The sequence below is a fragment of the Schistocerca gregaria genome, chromosome X, assembly GCF_023897955.1.
Source record: "Schistocerca gregaria isolate iqSchGreg1 chromosome X, iqSchGreg1.2, whole genome shotgun sequence".
NCBI classification, from domain to species: domain Eukaryota; kingdom Metazoa; phylum Arthropoda; class Insecta; order Orthoptera; family Acrididae; genus Schistocerca; species Schistocerca gregaria.
In genome coordinates, this window is record NC_064931.1 from 77009126 (window position 1) to 77023610 (window position 14485).

General features: G+C 39.4%; 1 protein-coding gene across 2 annotated transcripts in view; it reads left to right on the forward strand.

Moving 5' to 3' along the window:
- The window catches only part of LOC126297550 (PH-interacting protein), a 265574-nt gene that overhangs the window by 168905 nt on the left and 82184 nt on the right, over positions 1 to 14485 (forward strand). The window contains exon 15 of one of the 2 annotated variants that reach the window (XM_049988476.1): positions 3037 to 3192. The exons of the other annotated variant lie outside the window; for it this stretch is intronic. Within the exon in view, the coding sequence (XP_049844433.1) occupies positions 3037 to 3192 (156 nt within the window). The remainder of the gene's footprint in view (positions 1 to 3036; positions 3193 to 14485) is intronic. 2 annotated transcript variants of the gene reach the window in all.

Here is a 14485-nt window from a genome sequence, read left to right on the forward strand (position 1 = left end):
GCAAAATGATTTTAACATGTAAGAATATAGGACACACAATTATTTATTCATGACCATAATGAGTCAGCACCTAGTTTTGAAATGTCTTTTGCGGACAGTCATCAGTCTGACTCTCAAGTTATTAGTTAAACTAGAGCATGTGAAATTTTTGTTGGAGGCCAACCGCTGGGGTCCAGCGGTTCTAAGCACTCCAGTCCAGAACCGCGCTGCTGCTGTGGTCGTAGGTTCGAATCCTGCCTGGGGCATGGATGTGTGTGATGTCCTTAGGTTAGTTAGGTTTAAGTAGTTTTAAGTTTTAAGGGACTGATGACCTCCGATGTTAAGTCCCAAGTGCTTAGAGCCATACATGTTCCACTAGAATAGATTATGCTATAATCAACAAAGATGTTATAGATAAGGTAAATTACAGTAACTTAGATTTTCTTTATTTTGACCACTTCTGTCAGGTGATAGAATACAAAAATTCAGTTGTGCGTAAAATAACAAAAATTGTGCTACAGAAACGAATGCTGAATACCTCAAATATTAATGCTCTTAAAGACAAACTAGCGAATGAGAAATGGGATTCTGTGTACCAGGTAAAAGGGTCGGATGAGAAATGGAATTAATTCTACCCAACCCTATTGCATCATTATGAATATAGTTGTCCAGTCAGAGAAATCCAGAAGGTAGTTAAACACTGTCAAAATGGAAGTAATCGTAGACTAAAACTCCCAACAAATCTGAGTAGGCTCAGGCAGCAAGTACATGATCTAAACCAGCTTTATAAAGCTACTACTATGTAGGTTTTCAAGGAAAAATACAATAGGCCCAAGAAAACTTTTAAAACTGAAATTGTCCATCTAAGGAAGCAGATTAACAGCAAAACAATAGAACAGTCTGACAACATAAGCAAAGCATCTTGGAAGCTGACTGACAAATACCGAAAAGGTCCCAACAAGATGAACATGGACCATTCAGCATAAGACATGATGGTAACATTGTAAAAAAACCAGATACTATATCTAATATTTTTAATAACTACTACATTTCTGGTGAACAATCAACGCATATCACAGATTCACAGATAGAGATCCAAGGCCATTTCACCCAGTGTACCGAATTTGAATTTGTGGAAGTGAATGAGCAGGAGGCAATATACATGCTAAAGAAAAAAATTTCATCTGGATGGGATGGCATATCCAGTGCTATTACTAAAGCATGCTTAAAAGAAATTTCTAAACCTCTTACTCATCTGATTAATTGCAACATTAGAGAAAACATGTATCCAACTGTTCTAAAAATGAGTGTAGTGAAACCAGTGTATAAAAAGGGAAGTAAGGAATAAGTCTCCAACTATAGACCAATATCATTAATTCCCACTTTTAGTAAGATATTCGAAGGCATTATCCTTTCTTAACTAAGTGCCTTTTTCACAAAAAATAAACTGCTTGTAGATTCGCAGCATGGCTTCAGAAAAGAGCTAAGTACAACCACAGCAGTTACACAGTTCATCCATGAAGTTTACTGTCTGTTGGACCAGAAGATGCAGACTGCAGGTATATCTTTGGACCTGACAAGAGCGTTTGATACGGTTAACCATAGGGTACTTCTTAAAAATCTAAAATGTTATAGTATTGTGGATCAAGCCATGAATCTTCTAACCACGTACCTGTTGAATTATAAGCAAAGCACTAAATTGTCATACAAACTAGATAATAAAATAATGAATGCCCAGTCCACCAGTGAACCTGTATTACAAGGTGTACCACAGGGCTCAATCCTTGGACCCTTTCTCTTAACGACATTGCACAACCCATTAACTCCCATATTGTAAGCTATGCAGATGACACGTCTGTCTTATTCTATGGGAGCGAATCTAAAGATCTAGAATCCCTTGCTACTAGTGGTGTAACAGAAGTAACAAAATACTTCAATAAGTCAACCAACAGAAGCTATCAAGGGCAGTGATGTACACGATCACAGCACTAGAACATAGTGTAACTATTTCCGTAACAGAACAACGTTATGACTGATAGAAGTCCATATATCAGTGGTTTGATTTGGTATAACAAGCTACCAAACTCTCTAAGAATGTACACAGGAAATGTTTTTAAAACAAAATTAAAATCTTTTCTAATAGATAAATGTTTATATTCTTTAAATGAATTTTGAGATAGTGATTGTAACATGAGGCATTAGCATATCAGTTGTAATGTGATAAATGTAAAAAATGGACATAAGAAGCAGCAGCTACACAATATAGTGTATTTTATAAGTATAAATATAACAATAGTATTAAGTCTGATGTTTGCAAAAGCCATCATTCCGATGGCTCCATACAAAGAAAATGTAAATAAAAAATAAATTAAACCATTTTTGGACACGTGTAAATGTTATTTAACAAATCTTAAGTATTCTGTCTTTGCTAGCGATCTTATGCAACTCAGTGGTTGACTAGCAAAAATTCCCATGGCTTAAAAAAAAAAAAGAAGTTTTATTTTTAGAATTCCTTTTGCAGTTGTTGTTGTTCTTTTTTTTTAAATATAAAACTGGACTTGCAAGCTAACAAATTTATCAGCATTCTGCAACTCTATCTGATGTAAGGTTTAAAACGTCGATAAATATACATGACTCTTATGTTTACTGGAAATTTATCTGCATCATTCTGTTCATCTGTGCATCTTTTTAAATATCTTTATCTAATGCTCTTCTATTGGCAAGGTCACTGAAAAAGGAACCCAGAACACAGGTGGAGAAAATGTCAATAAAAAGGAACCTTTAAACATAGATGGAGAAGTATAAGAGTAAGATGTTAGTGTGATTTCATGAAGGAAGTTAGTGTGATTTCTTGATGGATCCACACTTTTATTTGTCAGAATGGAGGAAAATGCTGAAAAGCCGAAACAAGATGACTAGACCAAGATTTTAGTGCAAGCCTTTCTGTTAATTTCTCAATTGAATTTGCTGCAGAACACCCTGCAAAAATAATAATATCAAAGTTCCTTGAATTTTTGAATGGGGTGGTCTTATCGTGTAATGATATACTGATTTCAGGACATCAAGAAGTTATTGAAGGTCTTCCAACCAGTGAACCACGTTCAAATATAGACCAAATGATTGCTGCGCTTGCAAATCGTCAATTGGGCTCTGATGGTTCTGCAGCAGCAGAAGCTGGTGAACAATCAAGGCCAAATTTAGCACCTAGAGCAGGTATGCTTGCAATTGTAATGGAAGATGTATGAGGGCTTAATCTTGCTTTTGATGCCCAGTTGGTACCAGAAAAGTTAAATTTATGGGATTCTGTGATTTTACAAGTCTGAAAATTCATTTCATTTCTGTCATTTTGAAGAAAAAAGTGGGGGTGAGTGTGGAAAGGGGGGGGGGGGGAGACGATTGACACCTGTTTTAAAAGCAGTATAGTTTTTTTTTTTAATTATTTGTTTATTTTACCTATAGATTCATTATTCTTAGATGTGAAGAGAGGCTGTTCAATAACTTCTTAGCTTGCGCTGTTGAGCCAATTAGTGTGGTTATTTAAATAAATGGAGTGCTTCTTTTGTCTACCAATTAGGCATTTATTTGGCAGGAACTTTTGGAGTCGGCTCTGGTATTCACATTACAGCCAGAGGGAATCTTTCAAAACCCCACCCAAAACTGCAATTCTTTCCATCTGTTTTGCCATTCTGACTATTGCTATTATAGTCTCCAGGACTGTAGCAGATAGCTCTCAAGTGGACCTTGACACTGCCACAGCAGTAAGTGCTTTAACTCCATCCTTTAGATCCATGTAGTGTGTCATATTGGGCCTTGGCTGGTTTCACCATCTTCTGCTGTGATTTTTTTGTTTGTTTTTTGTTTTCAGAGCATTAGCAGTGACTGCTGCCACTCCACTCATTCAGCCACCCTTACTGATGCTATTAGTTTGGTTTTATGAATACTGACAGGAAAAAAAAAGAAACCATTGATGGCTTGCCACTTCTCCTTTGTTTCATCTTCTCGGCTCCTCCTGCATTAGCTGAATTCATGTGGTTATCTTCTTGTCTTGCAGCTTGTCATGAGTGAGACCAGGGCCTCAGACGGTCTTGAAGCCATACCAACATGTGAAATTTGGCCCACCACAGCAGGCACCTGTCACAAACTTGGCACATGTTTTCACATTGTCACAATATTTTTTGCAAGCTCTTCTCTAAGGTATTTTAATCAAAGTGACTTCATGTCGAATCCCACCAGAAGATTCTCCACCTTGATCTGGAAGTCCAAAAGCTTACTCAGCCCATAGACTTGGGTTTGTATGCTTCCTCTGCCACTTGTGTGCAGTTGTACGCACTGCCAGGATAAATAGTGACAGTCTGTTTTTACTGCTCTGGCTGTGCAGCTTGACAGCCACATAGCTGAATCTGACCTTTCTGGACTGTTTCCCAGTCTCACAGCCTTGAAAACTCGCTCTGACTGTTTGGCATCTTCTTCCTTCGGAACATCTTGTCCGTCGTTGAGATGATGTACTTAGTGGTGTGCAAGTAGGAGAGCTGATGGTGGAGCGATGCACAGTGGGAAGGGGCAGTGTACCGTGTGGTATTATAGCCAATGGTATCATTCTGTGGTGTTTGCCTGTAGTGTGCACTTCATTTTGCATGTAAAGCATTTATTCTTATTATGTTACTTTTCACATGGTGAAGGTATTGACCCACTGTAGTGGTTATTATGAGTGGCATAAAGCAAACATGTCAAGTGTTAAATCAAGTAGTGACAGTAATAGTTTTCTGATCATCTAATTTTTATTTGAGGAATAGTCAAAAACAGAAAAAGTGGCCCAATGTAGTGCTTTCCCATAGTTGCAGGTACCAGGGTAGGCAACAGCTGCAGTGTGTGGCTTGAGACAAAGAGAGAGGGCACACTGGTGACACCTCAAAGTATTGTGTGTGTCTGTCTGTCTGCGCAATACATCATGCACCCTCCTTCTTATTTGCACATCACTATTGTAGAGGCTTTTTGGGCATGTAGCCGGACATATTGGTTACCTGTATTTATAGTAATGTGTTAATGTCCAGAGACTTGACACTGAACTCAGATGTCTCCCAATTGTGGCAATAATTGTGGGATTCTAGCCAGCTTCTCCCTCTGTACTAACTGTACACAGGAGGAGTTGCAGTTACATCTTGCTGTTCTTCTCCTCAGTGACTCTTAGGTGATCAGTCAGATGAAGCCCATTCTCCCTCACAAAACTGCCCACTTTTTCTTGCTTGTTTCACTCATGTGAATAGTTGAATAGAACAGCCAGGAGTCCTCTCACTTTATTCAATATCTTTCTCATCCACTGTGTGTGTTCTTGTTCATGTTGCATGTTAACGACGACAATGGTACGTCCACTGTTAGAACAGGAAACAAGATTATGTTGTTGAGGTGTACATCATACATCTATTCAACCTGCTCTCTGTATCAGAACTGTAATATAACATTGCAACCATGTGAAGGAACTTGTAGTTACAGGGTGTTTCAAAAATGACCGGTATATTTGTAACGGCAATAAAAACTAAACGAGCAGTGATAGAAATACACCGTTTGTTGCAATATGCTTGGGACAACAGTACATTTTCGGGCGGACAAACTTTCGAAATTACAGTAGTTACAATTTTCAACAACAGATGGCGCTGCAAGTGATGTGAAAGATATAGAAAAGTACGCAGTCTGTGGGTGCGCCATTCTGTACGTCGTCTTTCTGCTGTAAGCGTGTGCTGTTCACAACGTGCAAGTGTGCTGTGGACAACATGCTTTATTCCTTAGAACAGAGGATTTTTCTGGTGTTGGAATTCCACCGCCTAGAACACAGTGTTGTTGCAACAAGACGAAGTTTTCAATGGAGGTTTAATGTAACCAAAGGACCGAAAAGCGATACAATAAAGGATCTGTTTGAAAAATTTCAACTGACTGAGAACGTGCTGGAATGGTAGGGCGACCGCGTACGGCAACCACAGAGGGCAACGCGCAGCTAGTGCAGCAGGTGATCCAACAGCGGCCTCGGGTTTCCGTTCGCCGTGTTGCAGCTGCGGTCCAAATGACGCCAACGTCCACGTATCGTCTCATGCGCCAGAGTTTACACCTCTATCCATACAAAATTCAAACGCGGCAACACCTCAGCGCCGCTACCATTGCTGCACGGATGACATTCGCTAACGATATAGTGCACAGGATTGATGACGGTGATATGCACGTGGGCAGCATTTGGTTTACTGACGAAGCTTATTTTTACCTGGACGGCTTCGTCAATAAACAGAACTGGCACATATGGGGAACCGAAAAGCCCCATGTTGCAGTCCTATCGTCCCTGCATCCTCAAAAAGTACTGGTCTGGGCCGCCATTTCTTCCAAAGGAATCATTGGCCCATTTTTCAGATCCGAAACGATTACTGCATCACGCTATCTGGACATTCTTCGTGAATTTGTGGCGGTACAAACTGCCTTAGACGACACTGCGAACACCTCGTGGTTTATGCAAGATGGTGCCTGGCCACATCGCACGGCCGATGTCTTTAATTTCCTGAATGAATATTTCGATGATCGTGTGATTGCTTTGGGCTATCTGAAACATACAGGAGGCGGCGTGAATTGGCCTCCCTATTCGCCAGACATGAAAACCTGTGACTTTTTTCTGTGGGGACACTTGAAAGACCAGGTGTACCGCCAGAATCCAGAAACAATTGAACAGCTGAAGCAGTACATCTCATCTGCATGTGAAGCCATTCCGCCAGACACGTTGTCAAAGGTTTCAGGTAATTTCATTCAGAGACTACGCCATATTATTGCCACGCATGGTGGATATGTGGAAAATATCGTACTATCTACATCTGCATGACTACTCTGCAATTCACATTTAAGTGCTTGGCAGAGGGTTCATCGAACCACAATCATACTATCTCTCTACTATTCCACTCCCGAACAGCGAGCGGGAAAAACGAACACCTAAACCTTTGTTTGAGCTCTGATTTCTCTTATTTTATTTTGATGATCATTCCTACCTATGTAGGTTGGGCTCAACAAAATATTTTCGCATTCGGAAGAGAAAGTTGGTGACTGAAATTTCGTAAAAAGGTCTCGCCGCGACGAAAAACGTCTATGCTGTAATGACTTCCATCCCAACTCGTGTATCATATCTGCCACACTCTCTCCCCTATAACGCGATAATACAAAACGAGGTGCCCTTTTTTGCACCCTTTCGATGTCCTCCGTCAATCCCACCTGGTAAGGATCCCACACCGCGCAGCATTATTCTAACAGAGGACGAACGAGTGTAGTGTAAGCTGTCTCTTTAGTGGACTTGTTGCATCTGCTAAGTGTCCTGCCAATGAAACGCAGCCTTCCCGACAATATTATCTATGTGGTCCTTCCAACTGAAGTTGTTCGTAATTTTAACACCCAAGTACTTAGTTGAATTGACAGCCTTGAGAATTGTACTGTTTATCGAGTAATCGAATTCCAATGGATTTCTTTTGGAACTCATGTGGATCATCTCACACTTTTCGTTATTTAGCGTCAACTGCCACCTGACACACCATACAGCAATCTTTTCTAAATCGCTTTGCAGCTGATACTGGTATTCGGGTGACCTTACTAGACGGTAAATTACAGCATCATCTATAGAGTTTCCCAGACCGCAGCGCCATCTGTTGTTGACAATTGTAACTACTGTAATTTCGAAAGTTTGTCTGCCTGAAAATGTACTGTTGTCCCAAGCATATTGCAACAAACGGTGTATTTCTATCGGTGCTCGTTTAGTTTGTATTGCCGTTTCAAATATACCGGTCATTTTTGAAGCACCCTGTAAGTGTACTGTGTGTAAGAGCTGAGATATGTGATAAAGTATTGCTAAATGTGCAAAACCTCAAAAAGATTTGTCTGATGGGGCATATAAACCTAATAGTTGCCTTACAACATCTAATTAGTCCTGAGCAGTCACTGACCTGTGTGTGTACAAGTAGATTAGGAAATATAGAATAGGAAGAATCAAAATGTTCTCTATATATTGTGGAGGTGATTCTGAAGCAGAGTTGATATGGTAAAATAAACTAGTTTGGAGAACAAAGTTCTACATATTGCTGTGGTGGTGGTGGTGTTGGTGGTGGTGGAGGAGGAGGAGGAAAATGTTCTTAAAAGTTTCATGACACTTTGTAGCTAGTATGATAAATTTATTTTAATAAGGATACTCTTAATAAATTTAAGATTGGAGGATAGAAGTTGCGACCAGGTGCTTTCTCAAAAAGCAAATGTAATGATAAATTGGGGATTTCTAGGGAAGAGAAACATAATTGATGCTGTGGTGATTTAAGAATTGTTAAGATTAAGAATCATAGCATTCTTCAATATTGCTAAATAAATATGTGTTATTGCTACTGATATGGTCAGGCTTGCAGTAAGAACTGTCAGGAAACAACTTTTGTGCATTAAAAAAGGCAGTGAAAAATGTTTTGGTTTTATAATAGCATAAATGCAAAAACAAATGGTACTGGAAGGGAAAAGGTTAGCAGTTTCATAACTTCGTCATTGTCTCAGTATGTAGTGGCACTTTCTGTTCGTGTAGGAAAATATTGGTACTGTTCACTTGAGCCTAGTGATGCAACTCCACTGACTACTAAATAAATGAAGGCCCTGAGACAATTGATGTGAGATGCAGCATATTTTGTTTGGGTAATGAAGGCTACTTGGTGGTGCCCAGATATGTTAGCTGGTGAAAACCACTAGATGATGATCTTGTGTGAAAATGGGCAATTGTGGAAGCATATAGAGTTTCATTACATGCAGTAAGTATTAGTCTTCCCCTTAAAAGAGCAGACTGGTTACTTTGGAACACAATAGATGATGTAGAAATGATACCAGGTAGTGATGTGACAGTCCATGACTTACGTAAGGTAGGTTCTCTGCTATCATGCTGAATGAACTTTGAGGGACCGGGAGTGGTATAACGATCGTATCACAGCCAATGACCCATCTCATATCCTTGGTGTCTCAGCGCCTTCCTACTATGCTTTGTATCTTGGCGTCTTGCTACTATGCTTTGAGTGTGACTTGAAAAAAATAAATAAATAAATCCCAAACCATACGATACTGTTATGACACTGATCTATGTTTTACTTTGTCAGCACTGTACCAAGTTCACAACCACCTTGCTAGAGGAAAGAATAAACAGAAGCACTATGAGACAGAAATTAAAAGGAAGAGAAAAGCTCTGAGCACAGTTTGGGTATTCTGTGGATGTCAAACCACATAGTGTAGATTCCTGGAGGACTCTTAAATGCATAATTCACCTATCAACACTATTTACTACAAACTATGCCCTAAGTTGCCTACTATGTACATTCACCTAACTTTCCCTGATACTAATGGCTTTCCATATTTTAGCCAAGCGTTCTGGCTGTCGTGTGCCATCTCTGCTGGCATACTCGACATAACACGTCGTGATGTGGTGCATGGAGGAACATAACCTGGTAGGTTACACTGTGAATAAACATCTGGTTTCATTGATCATTCCTTGAGCCATTCCAAGGTTCCACAACTGAGTCTGTACCTGACATAATCAGTAGGATAGTGGGAAGAGGGCAAATCCAGGAACAGATGCAGGGTCCCCACAAGTGGTTATAGAATGCGTGTGCTGCCACTTACTGTGCTGCCGATGATTGTAGGGACTCTGCCAGTTGCACTTCTGACTCCACTTGTAGCACTTGTGGTAGTGCTCTATTGGAGGATGGTTGGTCAGGGTTACTCAGAAGCCATTTGAAAACAGTACAGTCCCCTTATTAATTCAGTCATTCACATTACAAGCTCAAGTCTACATCTGGTAGTGCTGGAAGGAGGGCCTTGACCCCAGGACCCAGTGGCATAGTGTAGCAGTAGGCTATCAACAGCTGCTGTGCTTAGTGCAGCTCAGGCGTGACTTGACCTTCCATAGTTAACATGCCCAGCCCATGACAAAGCTACGTTAGGTTTAATGAAATGAAATGTCATGTGGCTAGAGCCTCCTATCGGGTAGACCTGTTGCCTGGTGCAAGTCTTTAGTTGTTGCCACTTTGGCGACTGCATGTCAATGGGGATGATATGATGATGAAGACAACACAACACCCAGTCCCTGAGCAGAGAGAATCTCCAACCCAACTGGGAATCAATCCCGGGCTCCTTTGCTTGGCATTCTGCAGTGCTGACCATTCAGCTATAGAGGCAGATGTTAGGTCTAATGTGACAGGCTGACGTTGCCCATAGAGCACGCTGCGGCTGTGTGGCAGCAATTAGCACTGACAGGCATCGCATTGGCTTGGTGGATATGGCCTCAGTTCAACCCTCACCCCATCAGTTGGCAGCTGGACCCACTGGCATGTGGTCCTGTTAAGACAACAGTAGATTTCTGGCATTCCCCAAGGTAGCATTATAGGCCCTCTGCTGTTCCCTATATGTACAGGGTGAGTTACTTAACATTACCACTGGAAACTCCTCCCAAACCACAAAAAACACTGAATAACCAATTCCGCAGACCGAAAGTGAGGAGAGGGGCTGGTGTAATTGGTTAATAAAAACCATTGAGGAATGCACGGAAGTACGATTTTAAACACATACTTTTTTTTTAATGGAAACCTGTTGTTATTTTTAGCACAACTGAAAATAGAAACAAATACTTAATCAATGACGTTTGTTACATTGTAAAATTTTAATTACATCCAGAGTAATTTGTAACGTAAAGTTCACACTTGAGTAACTTCTCAGATTTCAGTTGTGTGTATCAGAGAGAACCAAATTACTTAGGGATACAAAAGAACAGTGATGTAACATAGTTACAGAAGAGACATGAACAGTACGTTACGTCCACATGCTAACATTTTTATTAGTCTTTTTATCTGACGAATACTGTATGGCACTGATTTGTTAGAAGAAAATGTACATTAACATGAGAATATGAGAATGTAGTTAAACTTACAAATTTGTTTTTTTTTTTTTTTTTTTTTTTTTTTTTTTTTTTTTTTTTTTTTTCCGATTACAGAATGTAAAAGAGTGTTCACTGACATTTCAGGCCAATAAATGGTCAAAGTGGTGCCGATCCTTTGCTGTACACATTTGCAATCCACCACATAATGAATGTCTTGCACAACGCAGTACATTTGGTGTAATGTTGCCACAGAGTGCCTCAATACGATGTTTCATATCCTCTGGGGTTGTAGGCATATAATGGTACACGTTCTCATTTAATGTATCTCACAGAAAGAAGTCTAAAGCTGTAAGATCAGGAGAATGGACTGACCAATTTATGCATACGTCGCATCCTATGAAATGCCCATTGAACATTCTGTCAAGGTTCAGCCTAGTGTTCAATGCCGAATGTGCAGGAGCACCATTATGTTGATACCACATATGTCTGTGCTTTCCAGCGGGACATTTTCTAGCAGTGTTGGCAGATCATTTTGTAGAAACTTGATGTATTTGGCAGCTGTTTGGGTGAAATGAGGACCAATAGGATAGTCGCCAATTACTCCGCACCATACATTTACATTCCACAGTCGCTGTCGCTCTACCTGTGGAAGCCAGTGAGGATTGTTGACGGACCAGTAATGCATGGTTTGTGAAACATGCTTCATTGGTAAACAGGCATAACTGCTATGTATGTTCTGTTAATGCCCAATGACAGAAATTAACTTGATTATTAAAGTCATCTCCATGTAATGGCTGATGCAGGGACACATGATACAGATGAAATTTATTACAATGAAATATGTGCCTTACACTACTTCGACTCATTGCACTGCCTCTACTGATGTCACATGAACTCGTGTGGGTTCACAGCAACAGCAGCTAACACAGCAACTGCATCTGCTTCTCCTGTGATGGGTTTGTTACAGACCTGTTTTGCGTGTTACGATCATGCCTGTTGCATACAGTTGTTTGTAGATGTTTTCAAATGTGTGGTATGTTGGATGATCTCTGATCTACAGTAGTCCATTAGAAACAGTATTGTAAGGTGCTTAAAAAGTTATTAGGAATCAAAGAGTATGTGGCATGCAAATAGAATAGCTAATTCACAGGATAAAATTAAAACCATATGGTCAGTTGTGAACAAAGTGTCTGGTCAGCAGCACAAGGTTAACTATATAAATTCAGTTCCCAGCAAAAATATTTCTTTTACTGATAAATCAGATATATGTACAGTATTTAACAATCATTTTCTGAGCAATGCTGGTGAATTAAATAAAAATTTCTACAGTAAATCATATACTTTCTTGGCAAATGCCTTTTCGAGATTGATGTCTGTGATAAAGAAAAGAGGGAGACTGAGTCAATAATTAAATCACTGAAGACTGAGGAGTCTCACGGTTATGATGGAGTGTCTAGCAGAATATCAAAGTACTGTGCTGCACATGTTAGCCCTGAATTTATCCATATTTGTAATTTTTCCTTTAGGAATGGTCAGTTTCCTGAGCGATTAAAGTACACGGCAGTAAAGCTGTTTTATAAAAAGGGAGAAAGGGATAATGTAGATAATTTTAGACCTATTTCTATGCTATTGGTGTTTGCAAAAGTTATTGAAAAGGCTGTGTATGTAAGGATAATTAATCATTTTGTATCACACGATTTGCTATCAAATGTACAGTTACACTTTAGAAGTCCTTCAACAACTGAAAATGCTATCGTCTCTCTTCTCTGTGAGGTACTGGATGGGCTAAACAAAATGTTTCTAACGCTAGGCACATTTTTTGATTTAACTAAGGCATTTCATTGTGTTGATCACAAAATGTATCTCCAGAAGTTGGACCATTGCAGAATGCGGGGAATAGCTCACAATTGGTTCACCTCTTACTTTAGCAACAGGCAGCAAAAGATCATTATTCACAATGTTGATAATGGCTGTGATGTTGAGTCTGAGTGGGGTACTGTCAAGTGGTGGGTGCCCCAGGGATCAGTGTTGGGGCCACTCCTGTTCCTTATCTATATAAATGATATGCCCTCTAGTATTATTGATAACTAAAATATTTCTGTTTGCTGATAAGACTGGCTTGGTAGTAAAGGATGTTGTGTGCTACATTGGCTCGGTTTCAAGTAATGCAGTACATGACCTAAGTTCATGGCCTGAGAGAAAATAAACAGGATCTTGTTCTAAGACTTAATACTGCCATTTTTACTATTTGTACGGTATCAGAAGTGAGAGATTGTTAGACACGAATATTAGTCTACGTTGCTTATTTTCATTCACGTATGTCGTATGGTATTATATTTTGGGGTAACTCTTCCCATTCTAAAAGGATATTTTTGGCTCAGAAACGGGCAGTTCGGACAATAAGTGGTGTGCAAGTTCACGAACCTCTTATTGACCTCTGTTCATGAGTCTGGGTATTTTGACATTGGCCTCTCAATATGTATGTTCCTTATTGTCGTTTCTTGTTACCAATATTAGCTTATTCCCAAGAATAAGCAGCTTTCACTTGGTTAATACTCAGCAGAAATCAAACCTACATTTGGATTGGACTTCCTTAACTCTTGTGCTGCATCCATTTTCAATAAGCTGCCACGCGAATTCAAAAATCTTAGCAGTAATCCACGTGCTTTCAAATTGAAACTGCAGTGTTTCCTCAAGGGTCACTCCTCCTATTCTGTTGAGGAGTTCCTTGAAAAATTAAGCTGATTATTATTCTATTGCTGATAGCGTTTCCTTAAACTTACGAACTGACATTTTTCAGGTCCATGAACATTTATTTTTATCTGTTATTACTTTTATGTTGTAATTTCATGTACTGACACGTTCCATGACCTTGTAGATTTGCTCCTCAATTTGGTCCTACGGAACTTGACGTGTAAATAAAAAAACAAAAAGGACTAATTCAGCGAGCGCTACATGCAGACACTGAGAGAGCCAAACTCATAAACATCGTAGTCTTCATAAACATACCCCTGTAGATCTTGTTTGTTACAACATGCGACTGAGTGTCTGAGGTTTCAAGCATCAACTTTGTTACAAATTAGTCCAGATGTACCTAACATTTTGCAATGTAACAAACAGCATTGATTAAGAATTTGTTTCTATTTTCAGTTGTACGAAAATTAATAACAGCTTTACATTAAAAAAAAAAAAAAAAAAAAAACACCACATAAGTATGTGTTGAACATCATATGTCCATGCATTTCTCAATGGTTTTTATTAACCAAGTACGCCAGCCCCGTCTCCTTACTTTTGGTCTGTGTAATTGGTTATTCAGTGTTTGTTGTGGTTTGGGAGGTGTTTCCAGTGGTAATGTTAAGTGACTCACCCTGTATAAATGATTTAGGAGACAATCTGAGTAGCCATCTTAGGCTGTTCACAGATGATGCTGTCGTTTATTGTCCAGTAATGTCTTCAAAAGATAAAAACAAATTGCTAAATGATTTAGAAAATATATCTGTATGGTGCAAAAATTGGCATTTGATCCAAAATAATGAAAAGTGTGAGGTCACCCACATGAGTGGTAAAAGGAATCTATTAAATTTTGGTTATACAGTAAAT